The sequence below is a fragment of the Rhinopithecus bieti genome, unplaced genomic scaffold (assembly GCF_001698545.2).
Source record: "Rhinopithecus bieti isolate Rb0 unplaced genomic scaffold, ASM169854v2 scaffold_29933, whole genome shotgun sequence".
Lineage (NCBI taxonomy): Eukaryota > Metazoa > Chordata > Mammalia > Primates > Cercopithecidae > Rhinopithecus > Rhinopithecus bieti.
The window spans coordinates 57,933-81,080 of record NW_016812846.1 but is presented as its reverse complement, the minus strand read 5'-3'; the positions used below and the strand labels follow the sequence as shown (position 1 = coordinate 81,080).

General features: G+C 36.8%; 1 protein-coding gene across 1 annotated transcript in view; it reads right to left on the bottom strand.

Moving 5' to 3' along the window:
• Window positions 1–3,514: 3,514 nt before the first annotated feature.
• The window catches only part of LOC108512006 (histone demethylase UTY-like), a 60,209-nt gene continuing 40,575 nt past the window's right edge, over window positions 3,515–23,148 (bottom strand). The window contains exons 4-5 of the mRNA XM_017847061.1: window positions 7,199–7,257; window positions 3,515–3,609 (exon numbers count right to left, since the gene is read on the bottom strand). Coding sequence (XP_017702550.1) covers window positions 3,515–3,609; window positions 7,199–7,257 — 154 coding nt within the window. The remainder of the gene's footprint in view (window positions 3,610–7,198; window positions 7,258–23,148) is intronic.

Sequence of the window (23,148 nt, the reverse complement as noted above, 5' to 3'; positions counted from 1 at the left end):
ATTTTATATACCTTACTTACTATGTCTTAGAAGGTGGATATAGTTATTCTATGTCCACAGACATCATAAGAACCAATTAGACACCCTGAGACAAGGTTATACATTTATTTAAAAGGCAAAATAAAATCAATTTATGTTTTTAAAAAATGCTACAAGAGTAATAAAACATAAGCTTTTTTTTGTCCTGGTTTTGAACATGGGAGTGATGCCGTTAATTTGCATCTTCCTTACCCCTTTCATATCTGCCTCTTAAATCAGCATTTATTATTTTCCACTAGCAAATGTTAAGGGGACAATAAACACCTCAGTATGCTCACCAATAATCCTCATTTTCAAACACAAAGGATTTAAAAAATCCAAAAGCTTCTAATGTTGTGTGTTCAAATAAACTAGCATATATAGAGATAAGCAAATATTTAGTAAACTTCTATACAATCTTTTTTCCGGCTTTACTGAGGTATGTATATATGCCTCAAAACAAACATGAATATGGATTTTTGATGAGGTATCTGTATACCTGAATCAACTAACCTTCAAGTCTGGACTTCCTATTATGAGTTAGTAATTTTTGAGTTGGAATTTATAAAGTAAAGCCCAAAATGTCCCTCCAAACACACTTTGCCAGAAAACACTTGCTGTTACACAAATATGATGATAGATTCCATCTTTAGCTAGATAAACTACTAACCAGCTAAAGAAAACTGGAAACTTTGAAAACGAAGATATTTGTTCTAACTCAAACCTGTATTCATTTTAAATGCTAAGTACTTACAGCAATATACAGAAATATCTCTTTCTCAGTTAAATTATTGATACCTATAACAATCCCAACAATAGACCAGGAAAATTTTGATTATGAGGGAAAACTTAAGAAACAAAATTTCAGGATGAGATAAAAATCAAGTAAGATATTCAAGCTGAGAGCGAGATTAACGTTGAAAACGTTGGGATGTTGAAAACATCCCAAAACTTTTTAATGCTATACAAACGAAATAAACATCAAAAGGTTGTTGTCGGGTGTTTAAAATAAATCAAAGATGGGCAAAAACAAAGAAAACAGCATATATCTAAGACATTTTTTGCTAAAACCAACATTACTTGAAGGATTTGTTACCCTTTACATATGACTAAGCAAAGAAAAGCACATACAGGCATGAGTTATCTGTTACAACGAAATAACCAGGAACACTTTCAGTGAGTTGATGAACTCATGACAATGAACCCTCAAATAACTCTCAGCCTAAATATTTAAATACTTCCACTTCATTAAAATAAGAGCTTTGCATCCATAAAATTCTTTAAGATAACACTGTATTTACTACTGAATTAAATCTTTTCTCCTCTGGTTTTTATATGCATATTTCATACTTAGGAAAAAAATAATGTATTGTGCTTATTCCTTTCTCTCTCCAATATATTTCCAAAGAACACAACCATAAAACATTGCTGTGGCAAAACAAATACGTTCTCAGAAAATTTTACCCTATTTATTTTCTGCTGTAAAACATCTTAGAGCCTTTTATAGACATTATATGTTAGTGTGTGTGTGAATATATACATACACATACATATACATACATATATATACATATACACATACAATGTGCAGAGAGGATCAAATCTACAAAGTGGCATAGCTGTACTTTTCACTTTCAAATCCACAGATATCTCAAATGGTAAGCAATTTGAAAATGTTGCTCTGAATTTGAGAACAACTAAAAGTTTGAGAATTTCAGAAAAACTGAAAAATTCTGTTCTACTTTTCCACATCAGTTGCACTTAACCTTGGACTTAGGGACTCGTCAATTCCAGTTTTTTTCTGAGTAGTGTGAAATCTAATTTACGTGGTTTACTTGCAATGATTTTAATGTTTTGGGATGACTATGTTCCATCAGTATCATTCTTTAAAAACATAAACAGCAGAAACAGTTTACATAATTGTACACCTTAAAACGAGGCATAATTGAGTAAGAAACACATGCAGTTAAGGCATTAATTCAGCAACTCTGGGTTGGTCAGACAAGCACATTCAAAGAAAGGTACGAATCTTGACAAGCTCCTGACAGTAATCTCTGAAGTCCTTGGAACATCTAGTCTGACAAGAGTGTCTTTATTTATCTGGGGCTTTGGTTCATCCCAGATAGTTATGATAATAACTGATTTATGGCAGAGGCTTGGGGCAATATGGTATCAGACCTCTCTCTATAGGCACTGGAGACTGAGCTACTAAGGGAGCCCAACTTGGAAGCTACTAAGGCAGTTTAGTAGGCAGGTCCTCCACAGCTACAAAATCAAATTCTAGTAAAAACTCTGAAAAGCAACAGTCAGTGAGCTCTTCTGGTGGACAATATTCTGTTCATGTTTTCCTAACTTGCTGTAGGGAGAATCAACTGCAGCTTACAGATGTACAATAAAGGACAAACGAAATCTTCCACCTGGTTCTCTCTCTTAGACTTTGCCCTTATATGTCTTTTCCTTTAATAATTTTAACCTGTATCCTTTCACTGTAATAAACTGTAACCATGAATATAAGTGTTATTTGGGTTAAGTTCCTCTAACAAATAACTGAATTTGAGGGTGGTTTGGGGAACCCCAAACAACACAGAGCTTTTAAAAAGTATTCCTTTAGTTTTTCTCTGTTAGTGGGTTCAAAGTAAATCCTATTGTTAAGTCACATAAATACCCTCCACCTTTAAAATTAAGATCATCTACAAAAGAGCTGTATCTGGGAAAGGAGAAACATACTTAACAGTCATAAAATCACAAACCTTATTATTTTCTCCAGAAGCTATAATTCTTTCAAAAAACAATGCTTTTAACTTAAAGGTAAGGCCTATTTTCATTAAAGTCTTGGAAAACATGAAACAGCTGCACATAGCAAAAAACTAAAAAAATTTTGAGAAATCAAATTTCCACAGAATTAAGATATTTAAACAATAATTTAATTTTTCCCAAAAATCTGCATATTACCCAAAATCTGTGTATTTACCAACTGGCACTCCAAAAGCCTGAGAGAAAATATTATATTATACAACTTTGTTATGATATGTTTGCTATTATAGGTGTAGGTTTCTAATGAGACCTATACAAAACAATAATCAATAGTTAAATCACTGGTATGACATCACTAATTGGCCCGTTCTCTCTCTTTTTGGTGGCAGACACATGCAATAATGTTGATGCTCAAAGGAAATCAAAACTTTCACCATCTCCTGATTATATAAAAACTTTTAAAATTAAATAAAACAAAAAGTTTAAGACGTTAAAGTTATCTTGCAAGTGTTCGTATTTATTTTATATACTGAAACTCAGTTCCAACCTTTTCTCAACCCTTTAGGTTATATCCTCAATTTTCTAAGATTTTTATAGTGCTAAATTCCGACACTTCTCAGAGACATTAAATAAAGTGTGCGTGGGCAAATGTGCATGCGCGCATACACATACATGCACGTGAAATTGTGTATGTGGGAAAAATCTCAACCACCTACCTTTAAACTAGACTTGTAGTCTGTGTTCACTTTGAACATGAGCCCAAGTCGTAAATGAATTTCCTTGGCTCGACAAAAGCTGGGGTCAACATAAAGCACATCTTGAAATGCTTTAATTGCCCTGAAAAACATATAAACGTAAGAAACTGTAATTTTTAATACTTATGTGTATGTCATAAGTAAAGGAAATATTCTAGGTATTCAATTTTAATGAAAGTACCAACTTTATAAAAAACAGTATGAACAGAAAATATTAGAAAGGGGTAAGAAAGCTCATAATCCTTTTTTTCTCAATTCCATAAACTATTCAAAAATATCTAAATTTTAGTGGAAATTACTACAAATCTTTCTTAAACATCTCAAGGAGGAACAGCAGGAAAATGTGAAAAGGTGAGAAAGTGAAGTGAAAAGTTAATCCTCCTTCTATTCAGCTTCATATAAGCCAACCTTTTAAAACTTTATTTCTGCCTTTCACTTTTGGTTTACTCTTTTTTTGTAAATGACGAGGTCTCAACCTGTTACCCATGCCAGAGTGTAGCAGGACAGTAACAGCTCACTGCAGCCTGGACCTCCTGGGTTCAAGCAATCCTCTTACTTCAGCCTTCTGAGTAGTTGGAACTACAGGCTCATGCAACCATACCTAGCTAATTTTTTCATTTTTTGTAGACCCTTTGATGTCCTGGATGGTCATGAACTTCTGGGCTCAAAGGATCCTCCTGCACCAGCCTCCCAAAGAGCTGAAATTACAGGCAAACACCTGGCCTGTTTGCCATTATCTAACTACTATTCTAAGTATGTGTAATAATATGGGTAGGGGATCAACTTTTATTTTTTTCACATAGATTTCCTATAGTCTAGCATAATTTGTGGAGCAGACTATTTTAATCCCAGAGCAATATGGTGCTACCTTTGATACAAATCAAGTACTCATGTTCATGTGGGACTGTTTCTGGGTTCTCCCATCTAATTCAGTGTTCATTAGTCTATCAATCCACATTTGCTTAAATGCTATTATATTGTCTTAATTATTGTTTCTTTTTAAAATGGGTCTCTCCAATAAAGAAAACCCACAGATAAGTAGAGTTTTTTTTTTTTTTAACTAGTGAGTTTATTTTGAATATTTTACTGCTTGAATTATGTAAATGGTAACTTCCTCAAAATAAATACGAGAACAAAAGTCTGCTTGAATCTAAATTATTCTCCAAATACTCTGAAAGTAACAATTTAGAATCTTAAGTGTTTCTAATACAAATGACAATTTTCTATAGAGTATAAAAAGATATAGATACCAGTAATAGTACAAAATAGGATATAGGATACACACATGCCCCAATAGGTCAGTCTGATAACTAATTTCCTACTTCTAAAATTATGTATATTTTTATACATAATTAATATCCATTAATTCCAAGATTACACATTTTAAAAGGTAGGGGGATTGGGGAATTATACAGATATCACTTAAAGGCATTAATCTTTCACTTAGCATAGTAACATATATATTAAAGTCATTACTATTTTGTATCTATGTTAGCTTTATCTCTCAATTGATTTTATGTTCTTATCTTCAATCTGTGGGAAAACATGCGTTATCACAACTATATTAAACTTAACATGATGCACACTTGTTTATTTCCCCTAAACTGTATAGGAATACAGTTTCCCTGTCACTAGTCTTACACTGGACTTCACCTAAGTTAATTCTGGCTAAAATGATTTTATCTATACGCCCAGAGAAATAATTATACATACTGATTAAAATAACCATCTTCCCATCTTTACATGAAGCAAAGTATAATAAGTTATTTTACTAACTAAAACTTATATCCTTATTTTGAATACATGTCCCTAAATTCTTTACCACTGTTAACACTGACTTGGGCAGTCAGGGTCAGGTCCCCAGTGAAATCTGACGTTCAAGCCAGAGAAAGCCTGAAGCCTGAAAACTGGGCTGCCAGTTCCAGGTTGAGTCTGTGACCCAGAGTGAGAACTTCCTTGACAACTTTTAGCCCGCCAAAACGTGCTTTTTCTAGGCCCACCTGGGACCAATCAGCATGCACTCCCCCATTCTGAGCCCACACAAACCCCAGACTCAGCTATACTTTAGCACTATCCACCTTTGGGTAGGGGATACCCACTTCAGCTCCCCTCTCAGCTGAGAGCTGTTCTGTTTCTCAGTAAAACTTCTCTGCCTTGCTCACCCTCTAGTTGTCCATGTTACCTCATTCTTCGTGGACCCAGAACAAGAACCCAGTACCCATCAAAGGGCAAGGCATAAAGTGACTGCAACACTGTAGTCCTCCTGCCCTCTGCCTGCACCAGGCAGCCACCCCATTTGACAGGAAGCAGCAGTGGGGCCAGGCCAGCCCAGGAGCTGTTGTCTGGAGCCAGGTAATGGGACTGAACCAACTGGCAGGCATGCAACTCCGTTCATTGGAAGTGTGTGGACTTGGTGAGGGAGCGATAATTATGTGCTGTAACATTTGTGGGGGCTCAGACACCGGAACTCCCCAAGCCAGAGCTGTAACAAACCGTAACACCCCCTTTGGGGCTCTGTGGTTTCTGGTATCTCCAAATATTTTCAGTGCCACAGCGCTCCCCTAGTCCAGATGCCCAAGGTGGAAGCCACTGAAGGTACTGTTGGTCCAGCCACAGACTTGCAAAGAACTCACCCATGTGCCAGCAACTGGAGCTGCCCAACCTGCCAACACACCTAACTGTATGCCATGGCCAGACCCCATGGTCACTGGCTCACCCACATCTTGTAACTCTGCACCTGGCTCCCCACTGGTGGGTGTGAGATCTGGGTGGGTACCATGAGCCTAGCACAGCCTGCAGGGCCAACTGGGCAGAGCCAGTCCAGCCATCAGGAACCAAACTTGAGCAGAGGCCATACCAGCCAAACAGGTCTTGTGAAGCAGCACCCAAAGGATCCTCTGTCGTTACCCTTCCCAATGATAACTGAACAGAAATGTCTTTCAATTTCAATGCCAAAATATGCAGAAAATACACATTCTTTTACTTTCAGTAGGAATTTTGTTTAAATTATTAAGTCTGGGGACCCAGACATCAGGTCTGCTTATACTACTAAATAAATGATTAAATAACAGTGACCAAGAACTAACAGATTTATGACTGATTATAAGGGAAGGTTATGAATTAAGTTTAAGATCCGTTAAAACAATGTATACCATTCATGAAAAAAAAATCATCACAGAATCTTTAATGCTCAGTAGCAAACAATTCAGTATTTCCAGACTTGAGGTAATTAAATGGCCGAAAAGCAGAGAAGGAAGAAAAACAGATGGTAGGAAAAGCTACCCAGGTTGAAGTTACATATTCACCTGTGGGAAAACACGTCAAATAGCTGTCAGTGCATATTTAAGAACTTTGTAATAAACATTACGGCAACCTACACATTGCAAATTTTGATCATATTTTACCCTATCTGAGTGCTGTCACAGTCCAAAGGAAGATAATCTGTGACATTATCCAGAGGAAGATAAACTGTGACAGCACTCAAATAGGGTAAAACATAAAACAGGAGCATGGCAGTTTATAATCAAGTTACCAGTTACTGGCCAAGAGGAAAGGATGATAGGCTGAACTGGATTAGGAACTCCCATAAAATAAGTGATACTACTGGAAATGTATGGTTATAGACATTAAAATCACCATTTACTGGAAACAAATGGTATAAGTTAACTTACCAATGAAATGCATTGTAGTAGAAGTAGACCAAACCAAGGCCATATAAAAATGCAGCATTCTGTTAATATAAAACACAAAACAACCCTTATAACAGATTTTATATCTATTACACATATTAGTAAGAACTCAAGTGAGATGTTTTAAGTTCTAAATATTTTACCATATATTATAATACTCTTCTCTACTTTTTCTCTAGTTCTCTCCATTTTGTAAATTGGAATCAATTTTCCATTCAATGTTACCAAAAAAGTAGTTACTTTTTTTTAATGCACAGCATTACCCTCTACTAAATGTTAGCACATACTGTGCATCCCTTATCCAAAATACTTGAGACTAGAGGTGTTCCAAATTTCCAACTTTTCTGGGTTTTAGGTACTTGCATATCCATAGATACCTTGGGGATGGAACCCAAGTTTAAACACAAAATTCATTTGTTTTCTGTATAGCTTATACACATAGCCTGAAGGTAACTGTGTACAAAACGCCAATAGTTTTGAGTATGAAACAAAGTTTTTGATATTGAACTATCTGAAAGCAAAGGTGTCACAATTTCAGCCACCAAGAGCACAATCTGTGGTTGTTTGGCATCACCATCATTCGTAATCAGGAATTTATATATGCCACTGACAAGTAACCACTTTCTTATACTAATTCACACGTAAGTGCTTAAAACAGTAAAAAAAAAAATGACACAACATTATACAGTGAAAAAACAGTGTCTGGGTAACTAAATAGCAAGGTAGCATACAATCATGGGCCATGTTAATGACAGACAACATATATATATATACAACAGTGGTCCCACAGGACTATAATAATTGATTTTTACTGAATCTTTTCTATGTTTAGATATACAAACACCATTGTGTTATAATTATAGTATTCAGTATTATAACATGCTACACAGGTTTGTAGCCTATAAACTAGAGGCTATACCATAGAGCAAAGCTGTGTAATAAGCTGCATCATTTAGGCTTCTGTAAGTACACCATATGATGTTCCACAATGATGCAACTGCCTAACAATAAATTTGTCAGATTGCATTCCTATCATTAAGAGATGTATGAGTGTACCTGTATCAGTTGATAAACTGCAACAACAACAAGAACAACAGAACAGCAGGCTCTCAGTCTCCACCTATGATGCTGTATTTTGATGAAAAATTTACTGTACACACTGTATTACTTATTTATGTTTTGATACGGAGTCTCTGTCATCCAAGCTGGAGTGCAGTGGCATGACCTAGGCTCACTGCAACCTCTGCCTCCCAGGTTCAAGCGATTATCCTGCCTCAGTCTCCTGAGTATCTGGGACTACAAGTGCCCATGATCACACTCAGCTAATTGTTGTATTTTTAGTAGAGATGGGGTTTTACCATGTTAGCCAGGCTAGTATGGAACTCCTGAGCTCAAGAAATCCACCTGCCTTGACTTCCCAGATGCTGGGATTACAGGCATGAGCCACCATGCACGGCCTAAATGGCTTGTTAAATGTTTCTGCAGAATTATCTGCCTCATACACAAATGGCTTTTACCTTGGACGTCTTTCATCTTATAAACTGACATGATTTCTTGTTATGAATGCCTGCTGTCCTAGTCCTTCGATGAGTCCATGAGGCATTTTCATCACATTGTCTGTAGACACCTTCCCTGCAGTCTTAAAAATATCATCTTCATCATCACTATTATCACAATCACCTTAATTCAACCAGACTATTCTGGCTATTTCACAATTGTTAAATGAACAACCAGGGCCTTATTATTAATGTTAGAGTCTTGATATACAATTCTTGTAGCTTTATTTTATGTATTTAAGAAAGAGAAATGTCATTTTTTTCTTACTTGACATAGAATATCCTTCAAAGTTACCACCTTGTTTATTGTCATCACTGAACACGGTCACAAAGCATAGTTGTGCCAGACAGTAAGACAATGATGTCTTTAGTTACTCTCTTGAAAGTATAGGCAACAGCATATACAGCATCATTCCTCATGCTAACTCCTTCTGAAGACCTGCCACACTCACATCTCTGTTCATTCATGCCAGCATGCTATTCAAGAAAATTTTTTGTATTTAGTCTTTATTGATCTAAAGATATTCTATCCTGCTCACATGGTTGAATTAATGAAGTCACATTTGGAGAAAACGACACGGCAAAAAGATTATTTCTGAGTGAAATTTCAGCTGAAGGATGAGCAGAGCAGATGTCAACCAGTCCAGCTTCCTGCAATGATTACAAGCAGCTACTACAAAATATTTACGAAACCAATCAGAAAAGATGTTGCTGGTAATCCGTGCCTTTTGTTAGTATAATAATGAACTGGTAAGAATTCCACTCCCTGAACACAGTACACAAGCTTTTGTCAACCACAGTAAGTTCAGATTTATGCATGCTTGTCACATGAGCACATGCCAGCAGTTATTTTTAAACTTCTGCAACTAGCTTGTTGAATACTCAACCATTCTCTTCAGTTTTCAGTTTACTGTGATAACAGCCACTTGTTTGATGACGAGCACACTACTATTATGTGGCATGTACTCAATGCAACATTGACAGATCCCTTCTTTCAATACACGATCAAAATTTACATTTTTAACTTTATGCAGTGTTTTCCTATTTCTCATTAACTTCAGTTCATCCTTTCCACACATAACTTCAACAGTTTATCCTTCTGTTTCTTCAAGTCACATTGGTGGTCATTCCAGTGTTACGCTCTTCTAAAAATGTTTCACACTTACATCACAGTTCAGTTTCTCTACATTTCACTTTATGTGCTACAAACATAAATGCTTTCTCTTTTTCTTATCATTTTTACCCAAAAGGGTATCTGCCGGACTTTTCTGATACAGTCTCTTTACATCACTAAGTAGAGAATAAGCAAAAAACAGTGCATATAGGTTTTGGCCCCACGTGGGGCATTGTGGAGAACCTGTCATTGGCACATCCAGTCTACATAAGTGTCATTTTATTACCCTTCATGGCCTTGCTTATCTGGATTTATCTGGCATGGATGGAGAAGGTATGTAACAGCTAAAGGGACCTCAGAGTGTCTTCTTCCCTTGGGGATGGTGAATAAACTATGTGCTGTGCACCTGCATTTGGACTAGGACACATCACATGAGGCTGGGTGTGAAATTTTCAAGTTTTCAATTTATAGAGCGCACTTTAAATTTTAGATTTTTGGGTTAGAGATGCTCAAATATTCAACAGTTCTCTTCAGTTTTCAGTTTACCGTGATAATCTCTGCTTGTTTCATGATAAGCACACAATTATTATGTGGGATGTATTCACAGCAACACTGACAGATCCCTTCTTTCAATATACAATAGAAATCTATACATGATGCTCAATGTGTATTACAAACAATATTTTAAACTCAGAAAAGTCACCTAGCTATTACATTTTAGGTTTTAGATGTCACTAATTCTTTTGCGGCACGAAACAGGGGGATGGATTCCTGAAGTAAATTATAATTTTCGGTTGCCTTGGCATCCATTTTGAATATAAGCAGAGCTTTTTCATATAGAAGCAGGACTTAGCTGCCCTTGACACAGTTTCTAATTTCTCCCTCTTCTACTTCCTCAATATAGTTAATCTACATATCTGCCTTAAGCAACTGCCTCCTGGTTACCACTTCCCAATGGAACAGCTAGATACAACCTACTTGATTTACCCCACTAACCCTTACAATCTACAAGGATGACACAGGTATGTCACCACAACTACCTCAGTCACACCTTGAACTCCTGTAACTTGCTCTAAACCCACCAATTAGAATCACTGAGGGAAACCTGCTGGGGTGATACCGTGAGTCCTAACAAAGGCTTTGGCCCATAGTTCTCTCCCACTGTCTCACCTGGGTTGAGCATCCCAGAGAGTTCCCCCTTTCCATGTATCCTGCAAGGCATGCTATCTTTTCTCTGTAATACACTACTTCTGTTATTTCATTTGTATTGTGGTGCCCCATCCTCTGTTTCACCTGACTGTTATACCCAAACCAAACTCCCCTCCTGTCAAAACTCTCCTAGAGATGTCTGTCTTGGTAGGAATAAAGTAGACCCTGGTTAAGAGCCACAAGGCTTCTGCCAGAACAGATGCTGCATGGCTTATGACAGGGTTACATCCCAGTAAACCATGATAAGTTGAAAGTGTGGCAATACATTTAAATGCACCTAACTTACTAAGCATCATAGCTTAGCCAAGCCTAATGCATGATTAAGACGTTTATTTATTTTATTTTATTCTATTTTTTGAGACAGGGTCTTGCTTTGTCAACCAGTTGGAGTGTAGTAGCACAATCATAGCTTTGTGCAACCTTGACTTCCCAGATTCTGGCAATCCTCCCACCTCAGCCTGCTGACTGACTGGGAACACAGGCACATACCACCATGCCTGGCTAAGTAATCTTGGTAGAGATAGGATTTCATCACATTAATCAGACTAAGGCACATTTGCATTAGCCTACAGTCAGGCAAAATCACTGAAAACAAAGCTTATTTTATATTAAAGTGCTGAAAATCTCATTTAATTTACTGAATATTGTACTAAAAGTGAACAACAGAATGGCTGTATGGTAACTGAAGCTCACTGCTTCTGTTGAATACATACCACTTTCACACCTTCACTATGTCAGAAACTAAGAGTAATCATTGCCAGTAAGGAACTGTCTTTATAGACGCGTTTCTTCTGACAGGGTCATCTGGTGAGAAGGCCATCGGATCACAAGCATTGGGCCATCCACCAAAATATAGCAGAATCCTTTGAAAAGCACAATATATACATTCATGGCCACCTCTCCTGGATTCCTCTCATGGCAAGGCTAGAATGTATAGGCATTCTCTAGAGACCTCAAAACCAACTCAGATGTCAAGTACTCAAAGCTCACAAAGACCAGAACTAGAGAATGCCAAAGAGAATATGGACAACATGAAATAGCTGTGGCAATCCTAAGCAAAAAGAAAAAGCTAGAGGCATCATGATGCCCAATTTCAAGCTATATTGCAGGGATACATTATCCAAAACAGCATGGTACTGGTCCAAAAATAGATGTTTAGACTAACGGAACAGAATAGAGAGTCCAGAAATAAAGCCATACACCTATGGCCATCTGATCTTCAAAAAAGCTGACAAAAACAAGGGGAAAAGACTCCCTAGTAAATAAATGGTGCAGGGATAACTGGCTAGCCATACGCAGAAGACTAAAACTGAACCTCTTCCAGTTTACAGTTACCAAAAGTCAAAGATGATTAGAGACTTTAAACGTAACACACAAAACTATAAAAACCCTGAAAGACAGCTTAGGCAATCCCATCTCGGACATAGGAATGGCCACAGCTTTCATGACAAATACACCAAAGGTAATCGCAACAAAAGCAAAACCTGACAACGGGGATCAAATTAAATGTAAGAGCACCTGCAGAGCAAAACAGAGTAAGCAAAACAAGCAGATTAAATGGACAATCTACAGAACGGAATAAAGTATTTTCAAACCATGCATCTGACAAAGGTCTCCATAAGGAACTTAAATTTACAAGAGAAAAACAACTTCATCAGAAATTAGGCAAAGGACATAAACCAACATTTTCAAAAGAAGACATATATGCAGCCAACAAGCATAGGAAAAAAAAAAGTTCAGTATCACTGATTATTAGAGAAAAGCAAGTAAAAATCAAAATAAGATACTATCTCACACTAGTCAGGATGGTTACTATTAAAAAACAAAGAATAGCAGGTGCTGACAAAGTTGCTGAGAAAAGGGAACACTTATACATCCTTGGTGGGAGTGTAAATAAATTAGTTCAACCATTGTGGAAAGCAGTATAACAATTCCTCAAAGAGCTAAACGCGGAACTAACATTTGATTCAGCAATCTCATTATTGGGTATATACCCAGAGTATATTCTCACTATATAAGTGGTATAAATGATGATTTATGCTATTAATCATTGTACCACAAAGACAAATGCATGCGAATGTCCACTGCAGCACTATTCACAATAGCAAAGATGTGGAATCAACCTAAATGCCCAGCAATTAAAGCATAAATAAAGAAAATCTGGTACATACACACCATTGAACATTAAACAGCCATAAAAAGGAATAAGATCATGTCTCTTGCAGGAACATGGATGGAGCTGAAAGCTATTATCCTTACCAAACTAAAACAGGAACAGAAAATCAAATACTGCAAGAGACACTGGGATCTACTTTAGGGTAGATGGTGGGAGGAGGGAGAGAAGCAGAAAAGGTAACTATTCGGTACTAGGCTTAATACATGGCTGATAAAACAATCTGAAGAACACGCCCTAGTGACATGAGTTTACCTATGTAACAAAGTTTCACATGTGCCCCCAAATCTAAAAGTTTTAAAAAGACAGAAAACGAATACAGGCAACATATCAACTGTGTCTACTACAATTTTCTATATAGAAATGCTATTATTCTACCTAGGAAACAACAGTAGTTCAATAAATGTCACTATTTCAACTCTTGATTGATTAATTCATAACATAAAACAATGCTGGGAATATAAAATATAAATAAACAAGAAATACGTATGTTCACAAATAAATGAAAATCATTATAACAACTATTTGTCACAAAATGTAATCATTTAAATTAGACTTTGCTTACCAAAATGTTATATGCCTAAAACATTTTCTATTTCTTCCTAATTCATCTTCTAAACTTCTTATTCAAGTATAACTAATGTATTTTCAAATATCTACTCAGATTTATTACAATTTGCTTAATATTTTTCTTAAAAACAGCCCATCCTATATACCTTAACTTATTTTACAAAAAACTTTAATCCTTGCCATGAGAAACAGAAACTCAGCATAAGTAGAAGGCAATACGAAAATAGAATAAAATGAACACATCAAAATTCAACTAGCTTCATTTGCCTAGAATTGATTTCAAAAAATAATAAAGACAAAGTTCAGTAAACAAGAATATTAAAAGATAGGTACTAAAACACTTCTTTGCTTTCTGAAAAAAACTAAAAGGGGAAAAAAGAATCATTAAATAGAAGTTGAATACTGTATATCAATTAAGAACGATAGTATCTCTGAATGAAAAGTAGAAACAACTGATATAAGCTCCATAATGACAATATCCATGATACAAGATAAAGCACATGAAACCATGCAGACTGATTAGATGAAGAACTAGATCTGTGAGTCTAAGGAAACCAAGAGAACTAGGAGATCTTGAGACAGAATTCTAAAAAGTCGAGAGCTACAAAGGCAACTTCAGAGACCTGAAGAGGTTTAAACTCTTGATAAGAAAATTACCAAGATCAGGGAAAAAGCTATTGAAAGGACCAGAAAGAACAATGTCTACAAAACCGAGATCCATAACTACTATTATCAAACAGACTGAAAAAATCTGCACATAGAGAGCAGTGAATTCAAGATCTCACCTAAGTGTGTGGGAATAACTAATATGACTGAGTACTCTTCAGGACTCATCTCAAAATTCTTACGATAAAACCAGAAGCCGGACTGCATAGAGACATTGGGACTCAAAGAATGACAATATGGCAAGTTGCCTGTCTCTCCTTGTTGCCTTCTACATGTTCCAGATAGGGTACTGCTGAAGGCTCCAACCCAGGCCACTAAAAAAATCCTATTACTCCTAGCCAAAACACCAGGAAAAGAATGACATAAAGCCTGAAAACTTATCCACAATACTGCCAGAAACCAAGAGGTAAAAATGTACAATAGCATTCTCCCACACTCCACTACACACAGACACAATAGGGCTGCAATAGGGCTAAGAAGGAAACTGATATTCTTATCCTAATTACCACTAGGAAGCAGACTGCATACCACAATTTCCCAGCACAGTAGTGTCAGCAGAACAAGCCAAAAGCTTGTCTTCCATCCTTTGCTGGCAAAGGGAACTGGCACTCTGGATTTTTCTGGAGTATCAACAAAGAGAGGAGTAAATCTTTCATTTGCCATAAAGTAGAAGAAGATGATGGCACACAGATTCCACCACAGAGTATTTTAGGCAAGGCCAAACAAAAAGCTGATGTACACACCCCTTCGTCATTTGACCAGGTAGTGCTCCAATTTTTCTAACCAGATGGTGTCAGTAGTAACGAAATTGGACTTATTTGTATATCTCCATCTAGTGAAAGTAGGCAGTACTCCATTTCACCCACCAGGATATTATAAAGAGGGCCCTATGGAGAGATAAGCCTTATTTATGTGGGAGAAAAGAACAGGTGCACTGAAGTTATTTGGAACTTTGCAACCTCTTTTTTAAATCCCCTTTAGCAAGGCCCAAAAGGAAGTTGTGTCACCACATACTCCTAGCGTCAACCAGGCAGCATTCGGCAGACCACAGTTGGCATTCTGATTGCCCCAACCTTCCCTTCCATCAGAAGAGCCCAGAAGGGAACTCACCTCATTTACATCCTCATGCTCTAAAAGATAACAATGCCCAGCTTTCGCCTAACCCTAAGAGAGTATCAACAAACCCCACTAGAAACTTCACTGTGCACACTCACCCACACTTACAAGGCCACCTGCTTTAAAAATATGTAGAGAGAATGGCTGAATGTGGTGACTCATGCCTGTAACCTCATCACTTTGGAGGGCCGAGCTGGAGAGATCATGCAGTCAGGAGTTTGAGACTACCCTGGCCAACACAGTGAAACCCCATCTCTACTAAATATACAAAAATTAACTGGGCATGGAGGGGTGCATCGGTAGTCCCAGCTACTCGGGAGGCTGAGGCGTGAGAATCACTTGAACCCAGGAGGCAGAGGTTGTAGTGAGCTGAAACTGCACCACTGCACTCCAGCCTGGGTGACAGATCAAAACTCCATCTCAAAACAAAACAAAACAAAACAAAACAAAACAAAACAAAACAAAACAAAACAAAAAAACAAAAACCACCAGAGGCTGGGTGTGGTGGCTCATGTCAGTAATCCCATCACTTTGGGAGGCGAGGCGGGCGGATTATGAGGTCAGGAGATCTAGACCATCCTGGCTAATATGGTGAAACTCTGTCTCTATTAAAAATACAGAAATTAGCTGGGCGTGGTGGCAGGCACCTGTAGTCCCAGCTGCTCAGGAGGCTAAGGCAGAAGAATCACTTGAACTTGGGAGGCAGAGCTTGCAGTGAGTAGAGACGACACCACTGCACTCCTGCCTGCACAACAGAGACAGACCCCCCCGCCTCCAAAAAAAACAAAAAAAAACAAAAAAGAAAGAGAGAGAGGCAAGACTACTAGGAGGACTGCACAGGCCCAGGAGTTCAAGAGTAGCCTAGGCAATGTACTAAACCTTGTCTCTAAAAACATAGGAAAAGCTAACAAAGAGAAAAGTAACTATGTTCCAGACATTAAAGTGAAAAGCAAATTCAAGAAATTATAGACTATCAAAAGTAATACTATCCCAATGCACTTACAGACCCAGTATTAAGTAGATAAAAAGACATAAAACTAACAGGGAGAAAATAGTCAAAAACCACATATCCCACAAAGTACTAGCAAATAGAATAAATAAAGAATTCTTAAAACTCCAAAGTTTCAAAACAATTCATTAGAATGTAGGCAAAACACAGACAATTCACTAAAACACATATACACATTAACAAAAAATGTACTAACAAGGCAAATAAGCACATGAAAAGATGTTTAATATCATTAGTGACAAATAAAATGCTAATTAAAACCACATTCTGCAACTGGCATGGAAAATCACTGTTTTAAACTGTGGTCTCTTCTCTCCCAAGCAAGCATAAATACTCTCAGAAAATTTCCCCAGAACCACAGTTTCGAAGGTGAGAGGAGGAAACTGGATGTGGACATTCTACATCCTCTGCTGTCTCAGAATCTTCACAGAAAGCACACTTTGATCCTATCCCACAAAAACCACTAGGAACGCCAGAAAGGCTGACCCACCTGGAATGAACTGAGGACAAACAACAGAATGCAGATCACACTGACTGGTGAAAGAATCTTGGTGAATATTTTGAACTCCAAACAGAAGGAGAAACACAAAGAGACCAGTTGGCTCCATAGTACTACAAGGGGCACAATAAGCAATAAGGTCCAAATCTCTCTTGAGATTTTCCACAGAGCCTTGATATTCAAAGCAGTCTTTCCCTCGTCTGAAAATGAGCAAAAGGTCAGCATTAAGTTCCAGTAACTAGTTAAGTCTTCCCAGAATGAGAACATGACAGGGTAGCAATTTAGTTTTGAAGCAGCATTTATTATTTTGTGTTTACTATAAGCTCCCCAAACTAGGGACCATCTACCTACAGGGCAATGAGTTTGTACCTGTCCAATGTTTTAGTTCTGGTGCTCACTATGAGTCTTCTCCAAAATGGGAAAAGAGAACAGTCCAGTGTTTAACTTGCAATACTAAGTAGTAAAGGTCTAAACCACCAAAGAACACTTGCAAAAACTAGAAGAGGAGGCTATTTCCTCAAAGGTGCAGCATCTACACAAAGTCACAATGATTGCAGAAACTGAAGGAAACAGACACAACCAAAAGAAACCAACAATGTTCCAGCAATGTACTCAAAAGAAGTGAAGATCTATAAGGTGTCAGATGGAGAATTCAGAACAATCCTCTTGAGGTTCAGATAATCAGAAGAAAACAGAGAAAGAAAAGTAAACGAAATCTGGACAACAATCCAGGAAAAAAAAAATAAGAAAACTGACATAAAAAAATAAACAAAAACAAACAAAACAGAAATACCAAAAAGTAAGGAATGCAATAACTGAACAGAAAAAAATAGAAACTTTCAAAAGCAGACTTTGAACAATGAAGGAAGAATTACCAAGCATCAAGAAAGACCATATGAAATTACACAATCAAAGGTGCAAAAATAGATGGGCTTGCAAGAATTATGGGTAACTATCACATAAAAAAGCCTCCACATAATAAACATTCCTGAAGGAGACAGGCCTAGGATGTGTATTTAAGAAAATAATTCCATAATGCTAGAGAAACATGGCACCACCAAGTACAGCAGCTCAGCAGTAACCAAATAAATTCAATCCAAAAACAAAATACCCAAAAGACATCACAATCGAATTACCAAAACTCAAAACAAAGCAAAATAATACTCAAAATGAAGGGAAAAAAGAAGTATTATATTCAACAGAGCCCAAATATGACTTTAAGCAAATTTCCCAGTAGAGTGAGATGCTACACTCAAAGAGCTGAAAATAATTGCCATCCACTAATACTGTACTCAAAGGGTATCTTTCAAACATGAAAGAATGAAAAGTCTATCCCAGATAAACAAAAGCTGAGGAAATTCATAAACACCAAAACTGTCTTAAATGCTAAAAAAAAGCAGTCTTCAACTTGAAAGAAAAGGAGAGTAATCTGTAAAAGAAAATATCTGCAGGTATTAAGCTCATTGGCTTAAAAAAAAGACAAATTCAGAATAATTGAACACTGTAATTGGGGTAAATAAACCATTCATCTCAGTATGGACACTAAAATTGAATCAAAACTATTGAAAACAATGATAGCTACAACAACAAGTGAAGAGGCAATATTTAAAGGTTAAACTGTAATGTCCAAGATTCAAAATGTGGAGGGCAGGAATGTTAAACTGTAGTTTTTGCAACTTGACATTTCTTTGCAATCACATAAACTGTTAAAATTACCAGACTTTTTCTATAAACCTCCTGGCAATCACACAGCAGAAAGCTGTACATATACACTACAAATCAATACCACAAAATCAAAACATTCTACTATAGAAAAATCACTTAATTACAAAGGAAGATAGTAAGAGAGAAAAACACAAATGATCTACAAAACAACCAGGGAACAAATAATAAAACTGCCTTAGTTAACGTTTGCCTATCAATAAGAATGCTGACTGTTAACTGAATTAAATTATCCAATTAAAAGACCAAGTAGCTGAAAAGATTTTTTAGAACACTAAACAATATGCTGTCTACAAGAAACTCATTTCACCTATAAAGAACTCAGACTGAAACAAAATATAAAAGACACTCCACAAAAATGGAAAACAAGGAGGCAAGAGTAGCTTTACTTACATCAGGTAAAACAGACTTTAAGTCAAGAGTGGGAAAGAAACGTTAAAAAGGCCATTACACAATGACAAGGGTAGCAATAAAGCAAGAAGATACAATAATTACGAATATATATGCACCCCAAACTGGGATTTGGGAGCACTCAGATTTATGCAACAAGTATTAACAGACCTAACGAGAAACACTGACTGACACACAATCATGAGTTTCAGCAATGGACAGATCATCCAAACAGAAAATAAAGAAGTATCACAGGTAACTGCTCTCTAAAGCAAACAGACCTTCTGTAACAGTATATAAGCCTTCCCTTTTTTAACATGTACTTACCAGCATATTTTGCTTTTTGACTTTCTGATAATGGCCATTCTGACTTAGGAAGATGGTATCTTACCGTGGTTTTGATGTGCATTTACCTGATGATTAGTGATGGTGAACATTTTTCATGTTTCTTGGCTGCTTACATGTCTTTTTTGAAAATGCCTGTTCATACCCTTTGCCCAAATTTTTATGGGGTAGTAATTTACTTGTTGCAATGTTTAAGTTCCTTGTAGATTTTGGGTATCAGCTTTTTGTCAGATGCATCATTTGCAAATACGTTTTCCCATTCTGTAGGTTGTGCTTACTGTTTCCTTAGATGTGTAGAAGCTTTGGATTCTAGTTAAGTTCTGTTTCTCCAATTTTGGTTTTGCTGCATTTGCACTTGCTCATAAATTATTTGCCCAGTACAATCTTCAGAAGAGTGTGTCCTAAGTTTCTTCCACAATTTTTATAGATATAAGTCTTAGGTTTAGGTCTTCACTCATGTTGAGTTAATTTTCGTACATGGTGAAAGGTATGAGTACAATTTCACTCTTCTGTATGTGGCCATCCAATTTTCCTACCACTATTTATTGAAGAGGGTGTCATGTTCACAAAGTATAGTTTTGCTGATCTGTCTAATAACAGTTGGTTTGTAGACATATAGTTTTATTCTCAGATTCTTTATTCTGTTTCAACAAACTAATGTGTCTATTTTTATATAAGTATCATGATATTTTGGTTACTGTAGGATTATGGTAATTTGAAGTCAAGTAATGAGATACCTCCAGCTTTGTTCTTTTCGCTTAGAATTGCTTTGGCTATTCAGGCTTGTTTGATTTCACATGAATTTTAAGACTGTTTCTCATTTTGTGAAAAAATAACATGGATAATCTGATAGGGATTATGTTGAATCTGAAGCCTACTTTGGGCAGTTAGTTGTTTTAACTATATTCACTCTTCTAATGTAGGATCATGGGATGTTCTTCCATTTGTTTGGGTCATTTTCTTTCACCAGCATTTTATAGTTCTCCTTATAGAAATCTTTCACCTCGCTGGTTAAATATATTCCTGTATACATATTTTTTGTAGCTATTGTAAATAGCAATGCCTTCTTGATTTGATCCTTGGCTAGATCACTATTGATACACAGAAATGTTACTGAATTCTGTTTATTAATTCTGTATCCGGCAACTTTACTGAAAGCATTTATCAAATGTAAGAGTTTTAATTTTAGAATTTTCTGTATACAAGAGCGTATCATCAGCAAACAAGGATAATTTCACTTCCTCTTTTCCAATTTGGATGCCTTTATTTTTTTTTATCTTGTGTGACTGCTCTCGCACAGACTTCCGGAACTATTTTTAACAACAGCAGTGAAAGCTGGCACCTTTGGCTTGGCCAAACTCTTGGGGAAATGGTTTCAACTCTTTCTCAATAAGTAGGATGTTGGCTGTGAGTTTGTCATATTCAGCCTTTATTATGGGTTGAGGTATGTTCCCTCATGCCTAGTTTATTAAGGATTTTTATAATGAAGGGATGCTGAGTTACACTGAGGGCTTTTTCTACACATATTGAGAAAATCTTGTTTTTGTCCTTGATTCTGATTATGCGATGTATCATACTTATTGACTTGTGTATGGTGAACCATCCTTGGGTTCCCTAGGGTAAATCCCACCTGATTACCGTTTATAATTGTTAGATATGAGTTCTAAATTTCTCTTCAAAGAGTCAGTATGTTAGTATGTTCAATTCTTTGCCTTCTACGTTTAAACTTAACTGCCTCATAAAGTAACCTTTGTTGATCACCTGCTCCACCCTGACTCATTCCGATTGCCAGCTCCACCCTGACTCATTCAGATTACCTGCACCACCCTAATTTCGATTTCCTGCTCCACCCCAACTAATTCCGGTTTCCTGCTCTGCCGTAACAATTTTTCCCACCAAACCACTTACTCTGTCACTCTCTTTAAAATAGCCAATAGGAATTAGTTTAGCCCGTGCAGTCTAACCTTAGCCCATAGGCAAATGACATAGCAGCAGGAGCCATTTGTGTCAGCAATAAGAACACCTTCCCCTCCCTTGTTCAGGTGTGTGGTCACCATGGCTCCATCTGTGAGAGTGCACCCTTCTATAGAAGTAAATTGCCTTGCTGAGAAGAAAATTTTATATTCAAGTGCTATTTCTTTTGCAGCATCGAAACTTATGACCTTATCATTTTTGTATGTTAATAGATTTATTCTGCTAGTCTTTTGTAGAGGATTTCTGCATTTGTGTGCATCAGGAATACTGGCCTGTAGTTTCTCCTTGTGCTATTGTCGGGTTTAATATCAGAGTGATACTGGTCTCATAGAATGAATTACAAAGGATTCCCTCCTCACTTGTTTGCAGTAGTTTCTGAAAGATTAGTACTATTTTTTGTACGTCTGTCAGAATTTGGCTGTAGATCCGTATGATCCTAGGCTTTTTTTGTTGTAAGATTTTGCCATTATTGATTCAATCTTGCTACTCCTTACTGTCTGTTCAGAAGTTCTTTTTCTTCCTGGTTAAATCTTGGGAGGTTGTGTATTTCGAAGGATTTATCCATTTCCTCTAGGTTTTCTAGTTTGTGAGCACACAGACATTCATAACAGTCTGTGATAACCTTTTTTATTTCTGTGTTATCAAACGTGATCTCTTTTATAATTTCTGATTGTGCTTATTTGGATCGTCTCTATTCTTTACTTTGTTAGTCTAGCTAGTGGATTTTACCAGTTTTGTTAATAAGGCTTGGGTGCAACGTGGCTCACGCCTGTAATTACTGGTCCTCTGGGAGGCCAAGGTGGGCAGATCAATTGACTTCTAGACCAGCCCAGACAACAGTGTGAAACCCCAGCTCTAACAACAACAACAACAAAAAAAATTAACTTGGCATGGTGGCATGTGCCAGGGGTTTCAGCTACTCAGGAGGCTGAGGTGGAAGGATGGCTTGAGCCTGGGAGAGAGGTGAAGGTTGCAGTGAGCAGAGCTTGTGCCACTATGCTCCAACTGGGTTGACAGAGGGAGTTCTTTTTGGTTTATATTTTGAACAGCCTAAAACATGACTATTTTGAAAAAATAGTATTGACAAACCTTTAACTGGACTAAAAGAAAAGGAAAAAAGACCAATACAAATAAAATGAGAGGAAAAAAAGAAACATTATAACTAAAACCACAGAAATTCAAGGGATCATCAGAGGCTTTTATGAACTGTGTACAAACAACATGGAAAACCTAGAGAAAATAATTAAGTTTTTGGACATACACAATCTACCAAGATTGAATCATAAAGAGAGAGAAATCCTGAATAGACCCATAAATAGTAACAAGATTGAAGCAGTAATAAAAAGCCTCCCATTAAAGAAAAGCCAGGACCTGATGATTTCACTACAGGATTCTACCAAATATTTCGAGAAAAACTAACATCACTTCCACTCAAGCTACTTCAAAAAAATTACAGATGAAAGAATTTCTCCAAACCCATTCAATGAGGCTAACATCCTGCCACCAAAATCTGAACACAAACACACACACGCATGCACAAATTTCCCTGATGAACACATCCAAAACTCCTTAAAAAAAAAAAAAAAAAA